The sequence below is a fragment of the Mus pahari genome, chromosome 2, assembly GCF_900095145.1.
Source record: "Mus pahari chromosome 2, PAHARI_EIJ_v1.1, whole genome shotgun sequence".
Taxonomy (NCBI): Eukaryota; Metazoa; Chordata; class Mammalia; order Rodentia; family Muridae; genus Mus; species Mus pahari.
The window spans coordinates 163,544,627-163,571,484 of record NC_034591.1 but is presented as its reverse complement, the minus strand read 5'-3'; the positions used below and the strand labels follow the sequence as shown (position 1 = coordinate 163,571,484).

Below are 26,858 nucleotides of genomic sequence, written 5' to 3'. Positions count from 1 at the left end.
GAAGAGGGCACTTAACTGCTGAGCCATCTCTCCAGTCCCAGTCTTTGGGTTTCAATTCTGGAACACTCCTTAGAAATTGATAACTTGTCACAGTGACTCACAGAACTCAGGACTATACTTTGCTTTGTTCTAATCCATGTAAGAAAGTTACAGACCATCACTAATATAAGGTTAAATAATCGTCCTTTATTTAAGCCAGAGTAGGCTTTTGTCATGAAGAGTTCTCAGCCAAAAGTTCAAGGATACAGCATTTATAAATTTAAAAAATCACAGTAATATTGTTAGGTGTAGGTTAGGAGACCCTTCTAACATTTGTTTTGGCAGAACACAGTTATTTGGTTTTACAATCAGCAGTTTTTAGGTTATACATCTTCGGTTATGGTCAGGGCCATGGAAATGTGTTGTCAAAGTAGGTATGCTATTTAAGGGGGTGAGTTTGCAGTGAAAAAGCACCTCAACAGATACAAAATGGAGTCAAGATCAGGACAAGGTGTTGTTACCTCAGTTACTTCAGCATATGTTTACTAGTTAATTGCAAATGGTATTTATAAAGGACACTGATGGTCAGCTACACAAAAAACATAGGGGAGGCTCTAGAATGGTCCCCAGTATAGGACCTCCAATAGAATAGGAATGCTAGGTCAATGACCCAGCTCTGGCAGCCCCAGAAATCTAGAATTTGCCACCCACCCCAAATTACCAATTAAGGAAATGAGTAATGATGAAAACCAAAGAAAAGAGATTAAATCAGTGTACATTTGAAACTGGAGCAGGTGAAGAGATCTGATAATCCTAAATACATTGTTGAGGTACTGACACAAGCTTTAGGCTTAAGTAGATAAAGAAATAGGACAGGATAGTAAGACATATACCTAATTAAGTAGTTCTAGTCAAGCTATGTTTCCACCTATCACTGATCACTGACTAATTCTGCTCTGGTACCAAAGGGTAGTTGAATAGTTAACTCTGCTATATATAACTTAAAGGAACCAATCTAGTTCCTACAACATGGTTACTTCTGCTACAGGGTGAAGCCTAACCTTCATGGGTAATTCTATTTTCATATAGTTTGCCCTCTGAGGTTTGACTTTTCTTTAAATCAAAGATACCTACAGGTTTAGGGAAATTACTTATCACTGTACTTTAAATCAGTGTTTAGAACCAAGTGTTTACAGATGCTTGGCTTCTTATCCATAGCCTTGGGAGGGGGGAAAAAAGGATTCACACAGATGTGCAGAAGAAGTAAGATAATTTAATTTAGAATGAAGTTAAAGTACTGATTGTAGAGGGATATATTTTCAAGATTGACTATGGCCCACACAAAAATATTTAAGGGCCCTAGGCTACAGCCTTGGGTTTCCTTTTATAGAGTTGTGTAAAGGAAAGTTGCTAGAGTCACTCGTTACAATGAACCTTCTGTGACTTAACTGATTGATTAGAACTTCAGGGATTTTTACAAAGATTGGATGTTGACTGTCCAGAGACATATGTTGTATGTCTCTCTTGATAGAGGAGGGCACTTGTTGCCTCCTCTGTGTGTGATCTAAGGATAAATCCTTATTTCCACCAGTCAAAAGACTGAGAATGCCCACAGATAGCATCTGATACCTATAGGGATAATTTCTTTCTTTCTGTAACCTGCCTATATAATATGCTCACCAGTGTATTTGAAAAGTGTCCAGAGAGAGGAGGCAGATTTTTTTTTAAAGATTTATTTATTATATGTAAGTACACTGTAGCTGTCTTCAGACACTCCAGAAGAGGGAGTCAGATCTTGTTAAGGATGGTTGTGAGCCACTATGTGGTTGCTGGGATTTGAACTCTGCACCTTTGGAAGAGCAGTCGGGTGCTCTTACCCACTGAGCCATCTCACCAGCAGGAGGCAGATTTTTTAAGTTGAGAACAGCCTGGTCTACAAGCAAGTTCCAGGACAGCCAGGACTACACAGAAAAACCCTGTCTCAAAGCACACATACATGCACACGCAGACAAGAAAAGAAAAAAATCTCACTCTTCAAAATAGTAAACTTTGGAGTTAGTTGTTAAATAGACAAAGATAATTAACTGACACACTTGGGATTGTAGATGGTACAGTGTTGTGTGACACTATTCCTGGGGAGACATGAACATCTATTTCAGATAGGGAACCAATGACAAGCCAAAGTAAGGACACCACGGAAGTCCAACCTGGTGAACCAGTTTGCTTTATTTGGATCACTTAACAGGAGCAAAAATAATGAAAAGACAGCTGCATCGCCAAAGCCCAAACCCAGCATATGTGACAGTTCACAAAAGCTGGGCACCTAGAACACATTATACAGCCTTCATTTAGCTCAACAAGTTGGAAAATGTCCTATCCAGGTAGCTCAGTTGTCCTGAGGTTGCCAGGCCTCTTCCAGGCAACTCACTGGTCTCTACTGCTTACAGGAAGTGAGACCTAGTAAATCTAGATTGTCCAATTTCAGGGACTTCCTGAGCTTAAGAAGCTTTTCTGCAGAATGGACTGTTTCAACCTCCTCACCTGTGAACATCCTGTGTCTTAATGAGCTTTCCTCCTACATGCTATCAGATCTTGCCTTGTAAGAATGGTCAAGAGGAAATGGCTCCTAGGCCATTTCCTGTCAACACAAAAACAGGTGACTCCAGGGAAAGGCACATCCTGACTCTAGAAGGTTAAGTAGGCCAGGAGGACAGCCAGACTAGGCTGAATATTAGGGGTAACACAGGGTTGTTCCCATGGCAACATGGACCAATCAGAGGGCACCTTAGAACCAAATCCTTAATCCTACCTGCTTAATCACCAGCTGCTTTGGGGTCCTTGAATGTCTCACATCTGGATAGAGATAACTGCATTCTGTGTGGGCCTTTCCTCATTTGCTTCTTGGGACTTCCTTGTCAGTACTGTGGCCTCCCCTCACAACCCATCTCTTCACGTCAGGCTTATTCCTCTGCCAACTTTGTAGCTCTGAGTTTGACAGACCAGGCCAATGTCATTGCCAGCTTAGAGTATCCAGTGAGCTGCCCTTTCCTCCACAGTGCTGAACAATGCCAGCTTCTCACTTCTACTAAAGACATGGCTTAAAGGACAGGAAACCCTGGCAGGGCAAGACTATAGGAATGGCCCTTGGGAAACTGGTGTCAAGAGAAGATGATTTCTGGGGCATGTTGAGGATATTCAGCCACTTGGTACCACTGCAGAGAGTGATCTTTCCCAGGTGCTGGCTCTCCTTGCCACCCAGCTCCAGATACCATGTAGATGTCCTGGCTGTGGGAGTTGAAGCATAGCAGCTGTCCATTCCTGGCTACAAGGCTCCATGCCAGAACACAGGAATCAGATGGGGCCCAGAATGACACAGCCCAAGAACCTCAGATTCTAGGACTGAAGGAGTCAGGAGCAGATGGATGGGAGAAAACCAAACATGATCCTGACAGAAATGCCTTTTGAGGTCATCTGCTGCTGTTATGCCCAGTTCTCAGGAACCCCAGGAGAACACCAGGAAGTGCAAGCCCACTATAATAACAAAGAGAGCTTTTATTCATGAGTCAGACCTGGATCACAAGCCTTTCCCACTGTGCAGGTTAAAAATGTGATCCCTGAATCCAGGGGCTTGGAGCTTTTGTCCTTTCTGTTTGTTTTTCGAGACAGGGTTTCTCTGTATAGCCCAGGCTGTTCTGGAACTCACTCTGTAGGCCATGCTGGCCTCTAAGAAACTGGCCTGCTTCTGCTTCCCAAGTGCTGGGATTAAAAGCATGGCCACCACTGCCAGGCAGGGCTTGGAGGTTTTATACGCACACATGCATAAGCAGGGATCCTTGGACTTTGGAGTTACATGACTGGGGAGGTAACAAGGGGAAGCCATTCTTCAAACCTGATAACATTTTTGCAGCTGGGAGGGGGAACCTACTGACCTGGGAAGTAACTTTTTTTTTTAATTATTTTATTAGATATTTTCTTCATTTACATTTCAAATGCTATCCCGAATGTCCCCTATACCGTCCCCCCACCCTGCTCCCCTACCCACCCATTCCCACTTCTTGGCCCTGGCATTCCCCTCTATGGGACATATAAAGTTTGCAAGACCAAGGGGGCCTCTCTTCCCAATGATGGCTGAATACGCCATCTTCTGCTACATATGCAGCTAGAGACACGAGCTCTGGGGGTACTGGTTAGTTATATTGTTGTTCCACCTATAGGGTTGCAGACCCCTTCAGCTCCTCCATTGGGGGCCGTGTGTTCCATCCAATAGCTGACTGTGTGCATCCACTTCTGTGTTTGTCAGGCACTGGCATAGCCTCACAAGAGGCTGTGGAAGTAACTTTATAGTGCTATCAGGAGTAGTGTATTTTTACAAACTGGTCACAGCTGTCTGGGAACACTTAATTGCCCTTCTCTCATGGTCCAAGAGTGGGCCACTTATCATTTCAAGGATGTTTGTTCCATGTTCCCTTCAAGGACAGGAGCCATCTGCACCAGAGAAATGTTGGTTATCTATCAAGGAGAATGTCAGCCTTAGTGACACAGAGGCGGGGGTATGCTGCCTTTTGTCTGTTCCCAGAGCTGGCATCTTCCTTCTCCCACAGGGAAGTCATTAAGGGGAAGGGAGTGCCACCATGAAAAGGGGAATTGCTATATTCTAGCACCAGACTGGGCCTTCTCTGTTTGCCCTTTCCAAAAGGCCGGAGGCATCTATGCTGGGAAAAGGGTAAGGGGAGCTCTAACTGCATGAGCAGTGGGAAAGTGCAGAAGCAGGTTTCCAGGTCTCTTCACTGCCAGAGTAGCCTATGCTGTTCCCACAAAGCCAGTGAACATATGGTTGTTCTGGCTGCTTAAGCCACATGCCTACAAAGAGCTTCTCTAGCAGTGTCTAGCCCCACAAGGAAGCCATTTGTTCGAATGTTTAGACACAATATTGGGCAGTCCCAGAAGCTTGTCTGGCTTCCTGCCTAGGCATGTGAATACTAGCAGTGTGGCCTGGGCCAGGAACATGTGTCCTCTGTTGTAAAAAGCTAGTCATTTGAACCAGAGGCCTCTGAGAACCACCTGGGGGAAAAAAAAAAAAAAGTGGTGGTTTGAATAGGAATGGCCTCCATAGGCTCATATGTGTGAGTATTTGGTTCCCACTTGGTGAACTGTTTAGGAAGGATTAGGAAGGTAGACTTATTAGAGTTAGTGTGCCAGTGAAGTTTCAAATGTCCCCAGTCTTATTCTCTTTGCCTATGTTTGTGAATCAGGATGCAAGCTCTCAGCTACTGCCCCTGCTCCATGCCTGCTGCCTGCTGCCTGCTGCCATGCTCCCTTGCCCCTTACCACGATGGTCATGGACTCACCCTCTGAACCTATAAGCAAGCCCCCAGTTGTTTAATTTTTTTTTAAAAAATGTGTTTTGAGTTATGAATTTTTTTTAGTTCTATTACTATAACAGTATCATGAAGTTGTTAACTTTGGAATATGAAATTGGGAATAACTTGAACCAGTGTTTTAGAGCCATAGTCATTCATATTAAGCTCTAGAGTATACTATCTCTTACCAATTCGAGGTAACAGTAGTGATTTTGCATCAATGGGGTCTAAAGGAGGGCTGATTACTAAGGAACATAGTTTAGGTGGTTCTCTATTTTGATTGATAGATTAACTCATGTATTTATTTTGCCTATTATACATGTCCCCTCCCATAAGTTACCTTCTGTGCCCAATTATGCATAGGCACAAAATGGTAAATAGGGGATTCTCCCTGAATGTTTATAAAAGGACACAATTTTGCCTTGTGGTGATGCACCTAAAACCAATTCATCCTGAATTCGATTCTTTGTACCTGGATTAATTAGAAATACACTTTGGCCAGGCAGTGGTGGCAATGCCTTTAATCCCAGCACTTGGGAGGCAGGTAGATTTCTGAATTTGAGGCCGGCCTGGTCTACAGAGTGAGTTCAAGGACAGCCAGGGCTACACAGAGAAACCCTGTCTCGAATCCCCCCCCCCCAAAAAAAAAAAAGAAAAAAAAAAACACTTACTGGGGTCTTGGAGAGGATCTGTACTATTTTTCAGAGATAGGAGTATAAATAGCCTGAAGAAGGTGGGAAGTTGATGGAGTTCTGAGGTTGCTAGATATATGTGTAGATAATATATACAGATAAAAGAAACAGGCTTCCAAGTACATTGTTATAATCAAATCCAAATATCGTCCCAACTAAACTATATTTCCTTTGTTGCCTGTCTTAAAATTAAAAGCTATAGACATAAAACAAGGGCAACAATGTCAGGCTTATATCTCACCTTAGTTGTCTTGTCAGACCAAGTGAATAGGCAATCCTTTTTAACAAAAGCTGTTTCTAAGTGCCTGTTTCAACATCACTAGAAAAATAAGTATATCTTCGCAGGTGTCTTAACAGAGCTGTTCCTTTGGATTTGTCCTCTGCTGCTTTTCCCTTTTGCCTTTCCATTCTTCTCATTCTTTTGCTGGAAATATGTAAATTGCTAGACCTTTCTTTAGAGCTATAGAACCCAAAATATCTAGCCTTTATAAAATTATTCCTTAGTTTTTAGCTAATCGCTATGAAACTTAACATGAAGAATGTTTAAGACAAGAAGCCAACCATGGTGACTCACATTTGTAATTCTAGCACTCTAGAAGTTGAGGCAGGGTGATCATTGTGAGTTAAAGGCCATCCTGACTACATAGTCCCTGTCTGAAGAAAGAGGAGGAGGTTGGGGATAATTGAATATATAAATAAAAGAAATAACTACAGAAAGTTCAAGTCCTTCATGATGTTCTGGCCAGAGGAAAAGAAAGGAATCATGGGATATGCATGATGGCAAACATTCCTGTCTACAGCACATGACCTGCCAAGAAAAGCCTGAGTCCTGAGGCTCGCTTGAAAATCCTACTCTCTCTGTTGTGTAAAACTTCATCCTGATTTCATACTTTGTCTCTGAATTCTTTGCCAATAATGGGAACTTGGAAATAGGTGGCAGGCGGCTTCATCTGGTCTTTTTACCTCTAAGGTCTCCCTCCCTAGCCTTCACAACTAACAAAACTGCTACCTTCATAAATCTACTTTTCTTGCCTCTGCACCTTTTCCTGGATATACTTGGCCTGTTTTGGGATGGACTGCTCTGAACCTGGCAAAAACATACAACTGATGATTGCTAGAATGATAAACAGTCTATAGTTCACAGGTAGAGCATTTGCCTGTTTAATATGATGTAAGATACTGACCTCACTTGAAGGAGATGAGAAAATAGTTTATTCTGAACCAAATATGGATAGCCTAGGATATAGATTCAAATTTCCCCCGGGGGGGGGGGGAGTATTCCAAAGACAAAGGAACTGTTAACAACTTTTTAAAGTATAAGACAAAAGTAACTGTAAAGTGTTGCATCCTGTGACTACATTGATGAGGGCAAATCATAGCTAGTTTAAGGTAAAGCAAGGAAACTCTGACAGACTTATGACCTTACTGTATTTTTTTTTTTTAGATTTATTTATTTATTATATATAAGTACACTGTAGCTGTCTTCAGACACTCCAGAAGAGGGCATCAGATCTTGTTATGGATGGTTATGAGCCACCATGTGGTTGCTGGGATTTGAACTCCGGACCTTTGGAAGAGCAGTCGGGTGCTCTTACCCACTGAGCCATCTCACCAGCCCCTTACTGTATTTTTAATGCAATAATTAGTACAGTCAAGTCTAAGTCTATTCTTTCAAGGTAGATATGTCTAACATGTATTAACTTTAGTTATCTAACAGAGTATCAGGTCAAGAAACAAAAGGGGTTGCTCTCAAAAGGGCTGAAGTAGCCTTTATAAAAGCAGCCTCTGGTGTCCGTTCCTACAGGCTTCCATTAAGCCTCCCTATGATTATATTTCATAAAGGACGTCCTTGTCCCTCTAATGTGTGAAGAGATTTTTTTTCCTGATAATTATTTGGCTATTTTTAATTTTGTAATAATACCTTTATATAACAACATAGTTCACTGCTAGTAATTGTGTTTTCTCCCAGGAATAAAAGCTGTGGCTTCATCTTGTTCAGACCTTCATGAAATTTATTTGAAAGGATGTTGCAGTGTCACTGATGAAGGAGTCCTTGCTCTTGCACTCAATTGTCAGCTGCTAAAGATCATTGATTTGGGTGGCTGCTTGGGTATTACTGATGTGTCCTTACATGCATTAGGAAAAAACTGCCCATTTCTGCAGTGTGTTGACTTTTCAACTACGCAGGTAAGTAAGAGATAACTTGTCACAACTTACATGTTGTCTCAGTTATTATCCATGACTAATCAGACTATCATTAGTTCTTTTGCTACTGTTTAAATTGTTGACCATTTCATGATCCTGATGGTATGAGAATGATTTTTCAAGAATGCTTCTTAAAACTTGCCTTCACAGAACATTTGCCCAATTGTTACCAAGTTAATTATATGCTTTGAGATCATTTAAAGCTTTTGTGTGTGTGTGTATTCAACTTATTTAAATATAATTTACCTTAAAAAAACAACAACAACAACAACATAATCTATCTTACTCTACTTTGAACTCTTCATGTAATCAACTTTTAAAAGCTAAGTTGAGGGCTAGTGAGATGGCTCAGTGGGTAAGAGCACATGGTGGCTCACAACCATCCGTAACAAGACCTGACGCCCTCTTCTGGAGTGCCTGAAGACAGCTACAGTGTACTTACATTTAATAAATAAATAAATCTTTTTAAAAAAAAAAAAAAAAAAGCTAAGTTGAACACATAGCTTTGATCTCACTATATTATTTCTTTTTCATTCATATCCAACCAGTCCATGACCCTGCTTCAGAACAATAGATATGTCCCCCTTGTAACCTTTCCATGCCCCTAACTCAGGTCAGTGGAGACGTACATATTGTTCTGAGGCAGGGCCATGGACTGTGATTTGTGGTTTTGCTTGCTGTCCTGGGTCAATGAGTCAGATAAAGTATTTCTTCCCTTATAAAACTTCTGTATAAGATTACTACAACACTTATTCCTTTCCTATATCTTTCTGGATGTGCTTTTCAATAAACAGAAAGTATGGTCCTTGTTAGGGGCATTGTATGGTCCATTGTTAGGGGCATCTTAGTTAATGGGAAGAATATATAACTAAAATATATGTTTGCTGAATGGAAGGAAGTTATTCTTCATGATTAATGCACTTTAGAAAATTCTTTCATCTCCATCACAAGGTATATTTCTTTTCCCTTTTGTTTAGGTATCTGACAATGGTGTGGTTGCACTTGTTAGTGGACCATGTGCCAAACAATTAGAGGTAATTTTGAAACATTTATGAATGTACTAAATTTTATCTTCAGGAAAAAAGTATTATTATTGATGGGCAAGGAGCAAGAAAACACTTTGTACACTTGGTTCTCTCCTTCCACCTTTACATGAGCTTTGAAGAATTCAGGTCTTCAGGTTTGCACAACAAACCTGAGATAACCTGCTGAGATATCATTTTCCTTTGGCCTTTTTATCTTTTGGAGATGTTTGTTTAATTTTGGTTTTACTTTATATTTTGAGCCTAAACTGGCCTTGAACTTACAGCCATCTTCCTGCCTCAATTTCTTCATTGTTAGAATTACAGTGGGTGAACCACCATACCCAGATTTTCATCCTGTTTTCTTTCTTTCCTTCCTTCCTTCCTTCCTTCCTTCCTTCCTTCCTTCCTCCCTCCCTCCCTCCCTCCCTCCCTTCCTTCTTTCTTTCTTTCTTTTTTTTTCTTTTTAAAAAAATATGTGCGTTTGTTCCAGGTATGGTAGCTCATGTTCTTTAACCCCAGCACAGGCCAATCTCCGGGAGTCCAAGGCCAGCCTGATTTATTCAGTAAGTTCCAGACCAGCCAGAGTGATATGGTGAAACCCTGGCTAAAAACAAACCAAAAAACTTATTTTTATTCCATGTGAACAGGTGTTTTGCCTGCATATGTATCTGTACACCAAATGCACAACTGATCCTTGCAGAGTCCAGAAGAGGGTGTCAGATGCCCTAGAACTAGAGTTAAAGACAGTTGTGAGCCAACATATGGTTGCTATAATACACCCAGGTCCTCTGGAAGAGCAGCCAGATGTGATTGAGCTGTCCCTCCAGCCCCTTTCTTTCTTTATGTATTATTTGTACACATGCATATCACAGAACATGTGTGGAGGTCAGAGCACAGCTTTACAGAGTTAGTTCTGTCTTTCTACCTTTACATGGGAATTGAACTCAGCTCCTCAGGCTTGCGTGGCAAGAACTTTCACCTACTGATCCATTTTCCCAGCCTCTATTTTTACCACTCTTGGTTTTCATGGTTTTGTTGATTGGTTGGTTTTAATTTTTCTTTTTATAAAAGAAAGATATTTACTTCTCAGTTCTATAGATTGAAAAGTCCAACATCTGGGCTAGAGAGATGGCTCAGTGGGTAAGAGCACTGACTGCTCTACCAAAGGTCCTGAGTTCAAATCCCAGCAATCACAACCACCTGTAATGAGATCTGACCACCTCCTCTGGTGCGTCTGAAGTCTGAAGTCAGCTACAATGCACTGATGTATAATAATAAATAAATCTTTGGGCTGGAGCAAGCAGGGATGAGCAAGCAGAGGTCCTAAAAATTCAATTCCCAACAACCCCATGAAGGCTCACAGCCATCTGTACAGCTACAGTGTACACACATACATAAAAATAAATAAATAAATCTTTTAAAAAAAAAAAAAAGAAAGAAAGAAAATAGAAAAGTCCAACATCTATGCCTTAGCTTCTGCTATACTATTTCATGGCAGAAAGTGGAGTGGGGGGGAGGGAAAGTGGCAAGAACGAGAAAGAAAGTACTCAGTGAGGGAACATTTTTTGGTTTTGAGATAAGGTCTCATGGTACCCAGGCTGGCCTTGAACTTGCTTTGTAATGGAGGTTGGCATTGAACTGATCCTTTTGCCTCCACACCCCAAGTACTGGAAATATAAAGATAAGGACATTCATCAATTCTTTTTACAAAGTTGTAGGATTTTAAAAAATAAGTAGATATTTGGTTCTGAAGTAATCCACATGAGAAAGTTACAAATACATGCTTATTAGGCCATCTAAGTGCTATAAAAAGTCTTTTATTGGCTGACAACCAAGATTAGGCTAGTGCCTCATAGAGACTCTGAGTCCTGAAACTCAGAGATGCAGAATTTTAAAGACAAAAACCACAATGACATCAATGTCAGATGAGGGTCAGAATGACCCTATATTTGCTTTGGCAAAACAAGACAATTACTTCAGTCAAAACATAACAGTTTATTTTCATTTATATCATTATCAGTTACTTTAATTTATATAAACACCAGTTATTTTGGTTAATATATTTGAACCATGGTCAGAGTCTTAGGAAATCCCAAATGTGTTGTTAAAGCAGACATAGCTGTTGGTAGAAATGTCTAAGCAGACGCAAAGTGGGATCAGGACAGGATGGTAACTTAGTCACATTAGGGTTTTTTGTATGAAATTACTTTCCAAACTTTTTTGTGCTGTTACTATAAATCTAGCTTTTAAATTTCTTTCATTTTGTTTTCTACATAGGAGATTAACATGGGATACTGTATAAATCTAACTGATAAGGCTGTAGAAGCTGCTCTGACTGCATGTCCTCAGATATGCATACTTCTTTTCCATGGCTGCCCCCTGATAACAGGTCAGTCTAACAGGTTGCTGGTGTTTAAATTTTGACTTCATCTTCTACCAACTGCAGAAACTTAAGAAAATTCATTATTCCTTTAGTTCTGTTGTTCATTGTATTTGTCAGTAAAATGATACAGTGCTACACCTCCTTCATAGGCTCACTCAATGTGATTATCTAATCTATTTCAGATCTTAAAGCAGACAGTAGTCATAGTAATGATTGTAATAATGATGGTAATAGGGTTCATTGTTACCTACTTAAGTATGATGCCAACAATGATGATAGTATTTTTTTTTTTCGGTTTTTCGAGACAGGGTTTCTCTGTATAGCCCTGGCTGTTCTGGAACTGATGATAGTATTAATATGATGTTTTGGGTTTTTTTGTTTTTTTGTTTTTTGGGTTTTTTGTTTGTTTGTTTGATTGGTTTTGGTTTTTTCGAGACAGGGTTTCTCTGTATAGCCCTGGCTGTTCTGGAACTGATGATAGTATTAATATGATGTTTTGGGTTTTTTTGTTTTTTTGTTTTTTGGGTTTTTTGTTTGTTTGTTTGATTGGTTTTGGTTTTTTCGAGACAGGGTTTCTCTGTGTAGTCCTGGCTATCCTGGAACTCACTCTGTAGACCAGGCTGGCCTCGAACTCAGAAATCCGCCTGCCTCTGCCTCCCAAGTGCTGGGATTAAAGGCGTGCACCACCACACCCAGCTAATATGATGTTTTATACATACAATAAAAAATATCAAGTTTGGGACACCTTAATCTCAGCTCTCAGGAGGCAGATCTATGAGTTCAAGACTAGCCTGGTCTACAAAGTCCCAGGACATCCAGGGCTACATACAGAAAAACCCTGTCTTTGAAAACAAACAAAACAACAACCAAAAAAGTTTATTATATTATATCTATTAAATATGCTAAATGATCAGTTGACTGCCATTTACTCAAAATGTAGAATGTGAGTCTAAGAACAATTTAACTTTTGCATCATGACTCATCCATGTAATTCCAACACTCATAAGGCTAAGGTAGAGTGGATGGCTTCTTGTTCAGGGTTAGCTGCAGCTACATAGTAAATTCTGAGGTGACCTGGGCTATAAACATCATTTCAAATACCACAACAAAAATTTTATCTATTGAGAGCTGGGGACATAGCTCAGCACATAAAGCTCCTGCTGAACAAGAATTAGGCAAAGAGTTTGTATACTCAGATTATTTGCCCAGGTTGTGAGGTCCCCACAGACCACTAGAAACCACCAGGAATCTAACCACCCCCCCCCCCNCTTTTTTTTTTTTGGTTTTTTGAGACAGGGTTTCTCTGTGTAGCCCTGGCTGTCCTGGAACTCACTTTGTAGACCAGGATGGCCTTGAACTCAGAAATCTGCCTTCCTCTGCCTCCTGAGTGCTGGGATTAAAGGTGTGTGCCACCACGCACGGCTAGGAATATAGCTCTTATGCAAAACCAAAGGGTCTTTATTTAAGCTTGAGTTCAGACCCTCCAACCTCTCCGATGCAGTGGATGCATGTGGAAGACCCTGAGCTGGTGAAGCCTTACCTTTTTATCACAGTTAAGCAGGGGTTAGGGACCTTCCAACTTTGCAGTTACATGATTGGTTGAATAAAGTGCAAATTTAAGGGTTCTTTGAAAAAGCAGTTGTGTTGTATGATGTTTTGCTGGGACAAACACGTGAAAGAGTGTTCTCCTGAAGTGGACAAAGGTGAAAGACTAAGGCAGACTCATGAAAGTACATTTCACTAACATAGACACAGGAGAAAGGATGTTCTGCTAAGGCAAACACGTGAAAGGACATGTGATGAAGGATTCTTTGCTAACAGTATGCATGTATTGTCTGCCTTACATTGCTTAGATGAGTGCCATTTGTCAGGACTCCATGGACTTGGCCTGATTGGATACACATGCTGAGGCAAGAAACTGGCTAAGGAAAGACCCATGCTGAGGCAAAACATATGCTGAGCTATTCCTGAAGCTGTTTGGAAGCAATTCTCTAGAAACAGCTTCAGGAGGTAGGGGGCTGGAACCACAGGTCATATCAGTGTCCCTGAGAATGAATCTTGCCAGAGGTATATTCTGCAATCTATGAATTTTATAACCAAAATTTTAGCACTATAAAGATATTTACATAAATTGTACACAGATTAATTAAGGATGAATTTTTGCTCCTTATTTGAGCAGGTGAAAGACAACTGTCCTTTTATGAGTTAATTGATCAATAATCAATTGTAATAGATCTTTATTCATGCCATGTAAAGGATGGCACGATGAATCTTAATGACTCCACAACCAATTTTAACTGAACTTTTGCCTAGAGACATTTTTATATCTAAGCCAGTTATAGGGCTGCTCCTATGTCAAAGCATCAGAGAATCAAGTAACCTATCCTGACTGATTCTCCAATTTCTCTTTTCTGTAGCCAAGATCTTCAGGGGGTCTTCCTCTGTTGTATCTGATCCATATCACTCCTTTCCTGTTAACACAAATATAGAGCCTTTCTCCCAAAATAGCAGGCCCTTGGTTCAGTAACCCGAAATCATTAAAGGAATAGATTAATTTAGTAGCTTAACCTCTCTCCCAGAGGACTTTTAATATCATAAATACCACCAAATTTATAATCATCTTCATTTTGATAATAAAAACAATTTGAAGCAATCTAAACAATTATTATTATCCATTGAGACAGTGTTTCTTCACTGTCTTCTGCCCGGACCTACATGAGATCAAGGCCTAAGTTTCTACTATCTATCTGAAATAATCTCGTGCCTCCTATAAGATCACTATAGATTAAGGTTGGTCTTCAATAGCAACAAAAAGCCCACATACATACGGAAGCTGAACAATGCTCTACTCAGTGATAACTTGGTCAAGGAAGAAATAAAAAAAGAAATTAAAGACATTTTAGAATTTAATGAAAATGAAGGTACAGCATACCCAAACTTATAGGACACAATGAAAGTTGTGCTAAGAAGAAAACTCATAGCTCTGGGTGCCTCCAAAAAGAAACTGGAGAAAGCATACACCAGCAGCTTAACAGCACACTTGAAAGCTCTAGAACAAAAAGAAGCAAATAGACCCAAGAGGAGTAGATGGCAGAAAATAGTCAAACTCAGGGGTGAAATCAACCAAGTAGAAACAAAAAGGAATATACAAAGAATCAACAAAACCAGGAACAGGTTCTTTGAGAAAATCAACAAGATAGATAAACCTTAGCCAAACTAACTAGAGGGCACAGAGACAGTATCCACATTAACAAAATCAGAAATGAAAAGGGAAATATAACAGCAGAAACTGAGAAATTCAAAAAATCATCAGATCCTACTACAAAAGCCTATACTTACCACAACTGGAAAATCTGGATGAAATGGACAATTTTTCTAGACATATAGCAAATACCAAAGTTAAATCTGGATCAGATAAACCATCTAAACCGTCCCATAACCCCTAAAGAAATAGAAGCAGTCATTAAAAGTCTCCCAACTGAAAAAAGCCCAGGACCAGATGGGTTTAGAGCAGAGTTCTATCGGACCTTCAAAGAAGACCTAATACCAATATTCTTCAAACTATTCCATAAAATAGAAACAGAAGGAATACTACCCAATTCGTTCTGTGAAGCCGCAGTTTACCAAAACCACACAAAGACCCAACAAAGAAAGAGAACTTCAGACCAGTTTCCTTTATGAATATTGATGCAAAAATACTCAATTAAATTCTTGCAAACTGAATCCAAGAAACACATCAAAACAATCATTCAAGTAGGCTTCATCCCAGGGATGCAGGCACAGTTCAATATATGGAAATCCATCAACATAATATACTATATAAACAAACCCAAAGGGAAAAAAAACCTCATAATCATTTCATTAGATGCTGAAAAAGCATTTGACAAAATTCAACATCCCTTCATGATAAAAGTCTTGGAAAGATCAGGAATTCAAGGCCCATACCTAAACATAGTAAAAGCAATATACAACAAACCAGTAGCCAACATCAAACTAAATGGAGAGAAACTTGAAGCAATCCTACTAAAATCAGGGACTAGACAAGGCTGCCCCCTCTCTCCCAATCTAGTCAATATAGTACCAATGGCGCTGGCCACATATGTGGCAGAGGATGGGTGAACATCAGTGGGAGAATAGGCCCTTGGGCCTGAGGGTGTTCGATGCCCCAGTGTAGGGGAGTGCTAGGGTGGGAGGATGAGAGTGGGTGCTTGAGGGAGCACCGTCATAGAAGCAGGGGGAAGGGGCACGGAGTGGGGGATTTCCGAAGGGGAAACCTGTAAAGGGGAAAACATTTGAAATGTAAATAAAATATCAAATAAAAAAGCAAACAAAAAACAAAATCAAAGAAAATTTCTGTATTTATATAATAGCTGTAAGTACTGCCCTGGCCAGTTATTTTTAAACCTCTAAAATACAAGGGTTGTGTCATTACTTTTTGTCCTCCATATCCAGAATAAAGCTAGGCATACTATTGCACAGGAGACAGAGTTAGGAGAATCAGGAGTTAAAGGTTAACCTCAGCCAGTGGGAAATAAACCTGGACTATGAGACCCTGTCTCAAAAAAACATTAAGAAGGGGCTAGAGAACTGGGCGTGGTGGTGCACGCCTTTAATCCCAGCACTCGGGAGGCAGAGGCAGGCAAATTACTGAGTTCGAGGCCAGCCTGGTCTACAAACTGAGTTCCAGGACAGCCAGGGCTGCACAGAGAAACCCTGTCTTGAAAGAAAGGAAGGAAGGAAGGAAGGAAGGAAGGAAGGAAGGAAGGAAGGAAGGAAGGAAGGAAGGAAGGAAGGAAGGAAGGAAGGAAGGAAGGAAGGAAGGAAGGAAGGAAGGAAGGAAGGAAGGAAGGAAGGAAGGAAAACCACAGTTCAGTACCAGTGTAATTATAGTTGTAAGACTTAAAAAACCAGCTCAAACTTTTCTCAGTGATAGACTGTGACTCTTTCCTCCTTCAACTTGCTTTTAGTTATAGCATTTATAACAACAAAAAAGCTAATGTATCCCTGACTGACCTGGAACTCTCTGTGTAAAGGAGGAAGGACTCTGACTCAAGATCTGCTTACTTGTGCTTCCCATGTGCTGATATTAAAGGTGTGCACAACTACAACCCATTGAGCCTAAAGCTTTGTGTGTGCTGTGTAACTATTTTACCCAGTCTTGTAGCTTTTCACTCTTATGAACTCATTTCTAAATATTCCAGTGTTTTGTTATTTAGATTTTTTTTTTTTTTTCTGTTTTGTGAGACAGATTCTTACTTGTTACCCCAGTTTTGCCTGAAACTTGTGATCCTCCCGCCTCAGCCTCCCAAGTGCCTGGTATTATGGACTTAAATTCAGATGCTTAGGTTTCTATTCTTATGAAAACTTAAGTAAATTTACTTTAATTCCACTTTTGAGTCATTCCTTAGTGGTATGCAGAAATATTTGATTTTTATATTTTGTTTTTGTACCTTGCAACCTGGCTAATTTATTAGTTCTAATTGTTTATAATGGATAGGATAGTTCTTCTCTTTCTGTTTACTGAACATGAACAACATGCTGCTATCTCTGCTGTTCTCTCTCTCTCTCTCTCTCTCTCTCTCTCTCTCTCTCTCATTTATTTTAAGTTTTTTAGCCAGACTCATTTGGCCAGGTGTCTCGGTACACACTATGTAGCCCAGGCTTGCCTCTAATTTATGATAACTGCCTGAATTTAAAGCTAAGTGATAGTGAAGAGAGAAAACGTAGATTAGCAGTAGATTAGCAGTAGATTCCCTAGCATGCTATGACCCTGGATTGAATACCCAGCATTGGGGAGAAGGGGGAAGGTGTCTGATTACCAACTACTTCAATTTCATATATAACAAACGTGTATATGAAGATATCACAAGCATTTGTGATATCTTGGATGAGAATGACACCCCTGCCCCCAAATAGGGTCATGTTGCAGTAAATCTCCAACCCAAATAAGCCCAGCCAAGGAAAACACAATTCAATTAATATGAATACAAGCTGCACGCCTAGATTGGATAGATCTACCACTATACTACCATCTTCTCCATCTATGAGACCCCATTTAACTTGTGGTTTCTCCAGGCCATGTGCTTCTGCTCCACTTTCCTTCCACCTCCTCCATGTCCTCTCTTCTTCCCTCTCCTCCTCCTCTCCCAAACTTTCAGCTCCACTTTCCCTTCTCCTGCCCAATCACCAGCTCTAGCCTTTATTTTACAAATTAAGGTGGGGAGAAGGTTCACAGGAAGTCACCTGAGGGCTGGGCAGTGGTGGCACATGCCTTTAATCCCAGCACTTGGGAGGCAGAGGCAGGTGAATTTCTGAGTTCGAGGCCAGCCTGGTCTACAGAGTGAGTTCCAGGACAGCCAGGGCTACACGGAAAAACCCTGTCTCAAAAAACCAAAAAAAAAAAAAAAAAAAGTCACCTGAGGGCTGGAGAGATGGCTCAGTGGTTAAGAGCACTGACTGCTCTTCCAGAGGTCCTGAGTTCAAATCCCAGCAGCCACATGGTGGTTCACAATCATCTGTAATGAGATCTGATGCCGTCTTCTGCTCAGGTGTATCTGAAGACAGCTATAGTGTAATTACATATAATAAATAAATCTTTAAAAAAAAATTCACCTGAGTATGTGACTCATTCCTTGTTTGCATCCTCCTCGAAATTACCATCAAAATACAAGCAACCCCAGGGCTATCCACACAGTTATATGTTTGAATATTTAGTCTTCAGTTGCTGGGACTGTTTCAGAATGGTTAGGAAAAACAGTAAGTCCAATTAAACACTTTCTTGGTCTTAGTGATGGTATTTTGTCACCCCAGTAGAAAAGTAACTAAGATAGAAGTTAGTGCCAGGAATGGGGTATTGTGGTAACAGACCTGACTATGCTTGTTTAGGAGGAGTGTGGAAGATCCAGTATTTAAGACTAGGAAAGCAGTTGAACACTGGAAGCAGAGTTTATGAGCCATCTCAGTAGGATCTTGGAAGACAGAAGTGCTGAGAGCTATATGGACTATCAAGGCAGGCTCAAGAGATTTAAGAAGGGAATATTAGCAACAGGGCTTGAAGCAATTCTTGTGGTATTTTGGCAAAGATGGTAGCTGTCTTCTACTCTTGTCCTAATAATTTGTCTGAGGCTGAGTTGGCAAATGATGAACTAATTTATTTGGCAGAGGAGGTTTCAATACAGCCTAATATTGATTCTGTCACATGGTTATTAGTAATCCCTCCTATGCCAGTCTACAGTGAAAAAGAGAAAGTGATACAAAAAGAAATATGAAATGTACACTTTGAAGAGAAAAAGAACACCAGGAAATTTAATGTTGGAGCCACACTTGTGTGAAAGACATGGAAATCAGGCTGGGCATGGTGGTGCATGCCTTTAATCCCAGCACTCGGTAGGCAGAGGCAGAGGCAGAGGCAGAGAGGCAGAGAGGCAGAGAGGCAGAGAGAGGCAGGCAGATTTCTGAGTTCGAGGCCAGCCTGGTCAACAAAGTGAGTTCCAGGACAGCCAGGACTACACAGAGAAACCCTGTCTCGAAAAAAAAAAAAACAGACAATAACAAAAAAAAAGAGATGGAAATCAAGGCAAGGCCAAATCTACATTGGGATATAAAGGATGGCCTCAAGGCAGGAGCCTACTCAGCTAAGCTTCCAACTTGTGAGAAGAAAAGGCAAAGAGAATTTTTTGCTGCTAAAAAGCAACAACAAAGCTGCTACAGATTGGATTCATGGTAGTCAAAGTTGGCAGTGCTGTCCTCTTGGTTCGAGTTATCAAGGGTACACAAGTAAAAATTTTGTGGAATCTTCTGTATTTAAGGAGAGCAGCTAAGTCCAGGTATGCGTATGGCAGGGTTGTCCCTGCATAGAGTCCCTGAGAAACCATTTTGTGAAGCTGTGAAAGTGAAGCTTTAGAATGACTCTAAACTTTGGACTTTTAAGCAGAGTTGAGACTGAAAGACTGTGGAGACTTCTCAAGTTGGACTGAATGCATTTTGCATTATGATATAACCATGAGCTTATGGGGACCAGGGAGTGGAATGTGGGTGTTGGTAATTGAACCTAGGTCCTCTTAACCCTTGAGCGAGATTGCCAGCCCTGTTAAGTAAATGTAGTTTAAAATTTCAAAGCATAGTATGCAACTGGAGAACTCATTAATAATTAATGGTAATCCATGATGTCTATAAATCCAGTTTCAGGGAATCTGATGCTCTCTTCTGGATTCTATGGACACCAGGTACACAAGTGGTACACTGATCATATATTCAGGCAAAGCACTTAAAATTTAAAATAACTTTCAAATATGCTTGATAAATTACATTCATTTATTTGTGTATAGAGAGGTACATCATATATCCCCTAGTATGCACATAGAGGAGGTCAGACTATGCATTCTACCATGTGGCTCCCAGGGATTCAACTCAGGTTGTCAGGCTTGGCAGCAAGTACGTTTACCTCTTGAGCCACCTCGCCAGCCCCACTATGTATTGAATGATGTTGGTCATAGGTGCCACAGTGGAGAGAGAGCTCACCAAGGTACTAAGCCTTCATTTTCCAAAAGAGCAGAGGTGTTCAGCCTTCTTGGAAAGACTGACACCCAGCTAGTTCACTCCAGTTATTTTATTCAATCATTACACAAGGTTAGTTGAGGCTGGGAAAAGTTCCATCTACCAGAGTTTCTTGCCCTTTCTGCCCGAGAGATCAGACAGCACACATAAATCTCAGTCCTTTTTGACCATGACTAGCCATAATTAAAAGTAAGAACTCCAGGTTCACCAGGAGTATCTTAGGACCAAGGTTTGTGCAGCTACAAGCTCTCACATAGAACCAAGTGAAAACTTTCCAGAAAGACATTTCTTCAAGGTTTAGTCTCAAAACAATTTCACAGCCTCTGCTGATAACCCAAGCAAAGCAAAGGCTTTACTACACATTTCATCAAAGCCAAACATAAGGGCTTTGGCTTACATATCTCTACCACTATGCTTTTATTTCATGTTGTTTTTAATTCTTCCAATAACCCTGTAATAGTTATCACCACATCTAGGTTGTTTTTTTTTTTTTTAACTTTGTGCTAAATAGCCCATGCTAGCCTCCTACTTGCTATGAGTTGGGTCTGACTTAAATTCCTGACTCTTATATCTATACTTCCAAAGTACTAGTATTACAGGGATATTCTCAGCTTACATCTAGTTTATATATGAAAAAAACATTAAATACATTTGATTATTGTAAATTAATATAGTGTCATTGTTCTCTTTTATAGATCATTCACGAGAAGTCTTGGAGCAATTAATAGGATCAAGAAAACTAAAGCAAGTGACTTGGTCTGTTTATTGATCTTTACCGAGGCTGATCTCAAGACCTTGCCCAGGATTTGCGCTATAAATATTTATTTATTACTTAATTTAACACCAATTTACTATTTTATTGTTTTAGTTAAGCTGTGACTCTCAGAGAATCTGTTCAATCTTGTTTGTTTGTTTGTTTCGAGACAGGGTTTCTCTGTACAGTCCTGGCTATCCTGGAACTCACTCTGTAGACCAGGCTGGCCTCGAACTCAGAAATCCACCTGCCTCTGCCTCCCAAGTGCTGGGATTAAAGGCATGCGCCACCACACCCGGCTTTTTTTTTTGTTTTTTTGAGACAGGGTTTCTCTGTATGATCACTTCTCTTTTAAGCTGATTTCCTCAGTTATTTTGTTATAGTATCAGAAAGGTAACACTTGAGTCCCTTATTTATCTTTCCAGAGATATTTTATTAATACTGAAGCAAATTATGTATATTACATCCATACATACATACGTAGATATACCTTCTACATATGCAGTTGTACATGATACAGTGTTTTGTTATAAAATCCTGACACGTTGGTATGTGAAATGGGAACATAACCATAACTAACTTTAGTAACCATACAGAGTTATTCACGGTGTCACAGCAAAGGAATGAAGAAATTTACTTTATTATCTGTCTATCTATGTATCTATCTATGTATCTATCTATCTATCTATCAATTTTTGAAACAGGGTCTTACCATAAACCTATATACTCACTATAGACCAAGCTGGCCTCTAAGTCACAGAGATGCACCCACCTCAGCCTCGCAAGTGGTAGTATTCAGGGCCCGATCCACCACAAGCCACTGAACTGCATTCTTTAAACTGTTGAGTACCTCCTACAGAGGATATTTTTAGAACTTAGCACAAACAACTATATTCATACTTGAAAGCACTTTAACAAATCAGGGATGAAAATCCCATACAGCACTTGTGGTCAGTCCATTGTTATCTTGCTGAGTTGGCTCTGGAAGTGTGTATTCTACTAGTTGGTACAGCTGATGCCGAATGCTATGTCCACTGAACTGGGGCCTCCCAGGGTCACCAATCAGTATTCGGGTTCCATAGGTCCAAAAGTAGTTCTGCAGCCACAGATGAAGGCTGTCTGCAAGGTCTTCATCATAAAACATATCTCCAAGAACAATGAGATCAAACTTACTTTGTTGGGTATTCAAAATGTTTTTAGTTAAAATAGGAAAAGGATTCAGTCCATTTAATTTGCAATTTAGTGTAATCGCCATTCCTGCAACTTTAGAGAACATATGATGAATTGGTCTGTAAGCATGTATCAGTAGGCTATTTTTATTTATTATTTAAACACTTTTAAAAATCTAACAATAGGGGCTAATTAGAAGGCTCTGCAGGTTAAGATGCTTGCTGCTAAACCTAAAGAATTCAACACCTGGCTGGGCATGGTGGCACTTGGAGGCACCTTTAATCCCAGCACTTGGGAGGCAGAGGCAGGCGGATTTCTGAGTTCAAGGCCAGCCTGGTCTACAGAGTGAGTTCCAGGACAGCCAGGGCTACACAGAGAAACCCTGTCTCAAAAAAAAATAAAATAAAATAAACAGGAAAAAAAAAAGGGAGGGAAAGAGAAAGGGAGAGAAAAAAGGAAAGAAAAGGGAAATGGTCTAGAAGAGATCAGGTTATCCTGACCCCAAACCCACCCTCACACCCAGAATTATATCCTGCTTGACAAAACAGTTTCTCCTGAGAAATGATGCTTGTAAAATGTTTAACAGATCAGTGTTCCTCTGTCCTTACCCGCAGGACAGTTGACAGGGACTTGGGGGGCACCTGGACGAAAATGCGGGGACAAGAGGCTAGAAGAATGGACAGCGAGTCAGGAGATCTGATCAAGCTGACAAATTTTTATTATTCCCACACAGGTTATATACTCATAGAAGCAGGATATGGGTTGCTGGGGACTGGGAGTAGAGTAGGGTTGCTTTATCTCTGTGAACCACACCTGTTCTCAAGACCAGGATATTGGCTGGGTAAAAAGTTCAGCAGGAAGAACAGAACAGAATGGGTTGCTAGGTACCTGTCCATAAGAGGCTGTAGCTATTTGTTCTCAACTGGGCTAGTACTTTCCCACAAAGGCCAGGACTTTGTGCCAGTAAGCACTTATGGTGACATGGCAGTAAAGCAGTTAAGGTTCAAGCAAGGTCACTCCCAACATTCCTCCTTCCTTGTTGGGAAATGATCCCTTGTTAAAAGTAAAAACTCTCCTAGCTTACGGCATGTGATTTAATTGTGGTCTTTTGTTTGTAAAAATCAGGGTTAGGGTTGTGACAAGAGCGTGCTCTCAGTTCTCTAGCTTAAATAAAGAGCTCTTACTTGGTTTTATATTCATGGTGGTCTATCACTTTCTCATGTGGGCTATAGCCAATAAAGGAATGTTTTTAAAACACTATATATTAAATACAGAAGAGCAGTGGTGGGTTATTTTTTCGTATGTTTATTTATATACAGAAAAACAAATGTTGGGCTTGGTTAAGTTATATCTGAAACCTCTTAAAGACCCCTGAAGGCTCTATTCTAAATGAAAGTAGGTTCAGAAGAAAATCATATGAAATAAAAGCTTAACTATCAGTCAGGCCTGGTGTAGCAGGCCTTTAATCCCAGCACTCGGGAGGCAGAGGCAGGCGGATTTCTGAGTTCGAGGCCAGCCTGGTCTACCAAATGAGTTCTAGGACAGTCAGGGCTATACAGAGAAACCCTGTCTCGAAAAACCAAAAAATAATAATAATAAAAAAAGCTTAACTATCACAACTTGGGCCTTTTTCTTTCTTGAATTTTGTTTGGTTTGTTTGAAACAGGATATCATTTTGTAGCCCTAGCTAGCCTGGAACTACATGAGTGCTAGAATTTAAGGTATGGGCTGCCACACCCAACACAGATTGGTTTTAATGCAGTAAAAATATCTACTAAAGAGACAAGCCTATCTTAACTTGCATTTTGTGTCAAATAAACATTACTTACCTATTTCAGGGCATTCTTAACTCTGAGCTAACTTGTGTCTCTACAGGTATCCCTGTGGAATGTCTGGCAAACAAATCAAATCCTCTTGGGGAAATGAACCACTAGTTCACTGAGCCCCACTGAACATACCTCACAGTATCAGATTACAAAACAAGGCAATAAACTATCATGATGAAAAGGGGAGTAGGGGGTGTAAGAGGATGAGCTTTAAATGTTTTAAAATATGCAGTCCTTACTGGGGTCTATGTCATTGGCCAAGATCTTTGATGCTCCACTCATCTTGGCAGCAATGGCTGTAGCTCCACATCCACTCCCAAGATCTAAGACAGACTTTCCTCTAACAACAGCAGGGTTATCCAAAAGATACCTAAATTAGGAAGGAGAAAACAGGTAAGGTATGGAAAACGAGAGTAAGAAGCATTAAAACAAAAACAGGCAAGATGGTTTAACAGATAAAGGTGCTTGCTTTGAAGTCTGGTGAACTGAGTTCAACATAGTGTAGAAAAAAAAACAATTCATGTTTTTTCGACCTTCACATGCATACCATGGTATACCTGTGCTACCACACACAAAGCAACTAAATATACTTTTTTTCTGATAGAGAACCTACCTGGCCTGTAGCAGTAACAATACTATTCCTGGGAAATAGAAGACCTTTTGTCTGACAGCTCTACCTTTTCATCTGACAACCAGATGAAATCAAGATCAATGCTAAAGCAAAGAGTAGTAGATGGACATGTTAAAAGTGTTTGCCTCTGTTTCAGCTACTGTTTTCTAAAAAAAAGTATAGTTGCAACTATATGAAAAAACATGATGGACAATGCTAAATTGAATCAAATGCAGGACCCACCTAAAATGAGCTGCCAAAGAGAAAAATCCCAAATGATCAGCTTCTGTGTGCTGAAGAACCAATTCTAGAAGCAGGTAGCATTTATAGTATGAAAGCAGGATCTTTGAAGGGCTGGGTCTTTAGGATCCATCAAAGAACTCTGTACTAATTGTTGATATGCACATGAATCTGAGCACAAAGTAAAACACATGGATCTTTTATGACCATGTAGGTTCTTTAATAGCTCATACTAGAGTTTCTTGAGGGGTGTTAGCTTAATCTGTGGTTATGCCTTAAGTTCGTGTAAGGCAGTAAAACTATGCAACAAAGCTATGACCAAACTGATACAAAAACAAGAGTTTGGGTTAAGGTATGTGTTACAAAAGTTAGTAGGAAGGCTGGAGGGCTAGCTCAGTGATGGAGAATTGGCTCATCACTGAAGTGGTTAAGAACACTTGGTACTCTTGCAGAAGATTCAAGTTCAAGTTCCAGAGGATCAGATGCCTTTTCCTGACCTTCATGGGCACCAGGCACATGAAGTGCAGAGACATAACATTCAGGCAAAACACTCATACACAAAATAGATAAGTCTTAAAAAAAAAAAAAAAAAAAAAAAAGGTTGGAACTGGGCAATGGTGGCATACAGGAAGCAAAGGCAAGTAGATCTCTGTGAGTTCTAGGACAGCCAGGGCTACATAGTAAGACCCTGAGGGTAGGGGGAATATGACTCATCACTGTAAATAAATACCGGACAAGAAACTTCTAAGGGGAGAAGAGTTTATTTTGAGGGATCACGGTTTGAAGATGCAATCCATCATTGTGGGAAGGTGTGGCAGTAGGGACCTGTGGCAGCAGGAGTGTGAGACTGATGCTCTCAGGATAAACTACGAAGAAAAGGAAGGGATTCTAGGATTCAGCTAGCTTTCTTCCTTCTCTTTGTATTCAGAATGCAACCCAATTAGAAGTGTCACCCACTTCAAGGTGGGCTTTCCCTCCTCAGTTAAACCTCTTTGGAAATATCCTGTCCTGGTTAGTTTGTCAACTTGACACTAGCTAAAGGCAAGTGGGAAAGGGGACACTCAGTTGAGAAAAATGACTCTACCAGAGTGGCCTATGAGCAAGCCTAAGAGACATTTTTTGTTGTTTAATGATTGATGTGGGAGGGCCTAGCCTATTGGGGGCAATGTGCCAGACAGGTAATCTTGTATGGTGTTAAGAAAGCAAACTGAGCAAGCTTCAAGAAGTAAGCCAGTAAGCAGAGCTCCTCCACGGACTATGCTTTAGTTCTTGCCACCAGGTTCCTGCCTAGAGTTCCTGCCCTGGCTTTCCTGGTGATAGATTCCTTTGACCTAGAAGTGTAAAATGAAATAAACATTTTCTTCCTCAAGTTGCTTTTGGTTATGGTTTTTTTTTTTTATTACAGCAATAGAAAACATAAGAAAAGCACTCTCTCATAGAGATGCCAAGAGGTGTGTCTTGGAGGTAACTCCAGATTCATTGGAATTGACAACAAAGGTTGCCCAGGGCAGGTGTAAAAACTATTTTGTTACAAGGTATCCACATCTATGACTGTCATGAAGCCAAGCTAAATTAACAGTGACCAGTTCTAGATGTAGTGCAGCCCTCTCTGAATGTTTTGTTGACAGTCCCTGTCTTCTCACTTAGTCTCAGCTAAAAATCCAGAATCAAGAGGCCTCAACATCTGTCTTCCTCTCTGTGGCAGTGCCAAAGTCAAGTATGTGAGCACAAGAGACTATTTAAATGTTTTAAGAAAGCATTGTTCCATATCACAGGATAGCTTCACACTCCTAGCCTCATGCCTCAGCCTCTAAGTGATGTGATTACAGGGTGCCGCTATCATGGGTAACTATATGACATCTTTTTGGAGATGACTTTGTCTTCCCACAGAACAAATCCTCTTCTACTTCACCAGAAGGATGGCAATCCAAACCATATAAAAGTTGGGACGCGCATGGGCCTCAATGGCTTTCTGGTTCTGCTGCTATGGTATGGGGCCAGAGAGAATGAAATGGAAGTGGGGGTGGGTGCATAAAGGAAGAAGGATTTTCAATATTT

At 40.4% G+C, this 26,858-nt stretch overlaps 2 protein-coding genes across 6 annotated transcripts in view; one reads left to right on the top strand and one right to left on the bottom strand.

Moving 5' to 3' along the window:
- Amn1 (antagonist of mitotic exit network 1 homolog) overlaps positions 1–21,103 on the top strand; it is a 33,592-nt gene extending 12,489 nt beyond the window's left edge. For both annotated transcript variants that reach the window (XM_021191312.2, XM_021191311.1), the window contains exons 4-7: positions 8,001–8,218; positions 9,214–9,270; positions 11,539–11,650; positions 20,896–21,103. In XM_021191312.2, coding sequence (XP_021046971.1) covers positions 8,001–8,218; positions 9,214–9,270; positions 11,539–11,650; positions 20,896–20,969 — 461 coding nt within the window. In that variant the 3' untranslated portion in view covers positions 20,970–21,103. The remainder of the gene's footprint in view (positions 1–8,000; positions 8,219–9,213; positions 9,271–11,538; positions 11,651–20,895) is intronic.
- Positions 21,104–21,376: 273 nt separating this feature from the next.
- Positions 21,377–26,858, bottom strand: part of Etfbkmt (electron transfer flavoprotein subunit beta lysine methyltransferase) — an 8,002-nt gene continuing 2,520 nt past the window's right edge. For 3 of the 4 annotated variants that reach the window (XM_029535701.1, XM_029535702.1, XM_021191534.2), the window contains 2 exons: positions 24,190–24,320; positions 21,377–22,217 (listed from right to left, as the gene is read on the bottom strand). In XM_029535701.1, coding sequence (XP_029391561.1) covers positions 21,874–22,217; positions 24,190–24,320 — 475 coding nt within the window. In that variant the 3' untranslated portion in view covers positions 21,377–21,873. The remainder of the gene's footprint in view (positions 22,218–24,189; positions 24,321–26,858) is intronic. The other variant, XM_029535703.1, reaches the window with a different exon arrangement.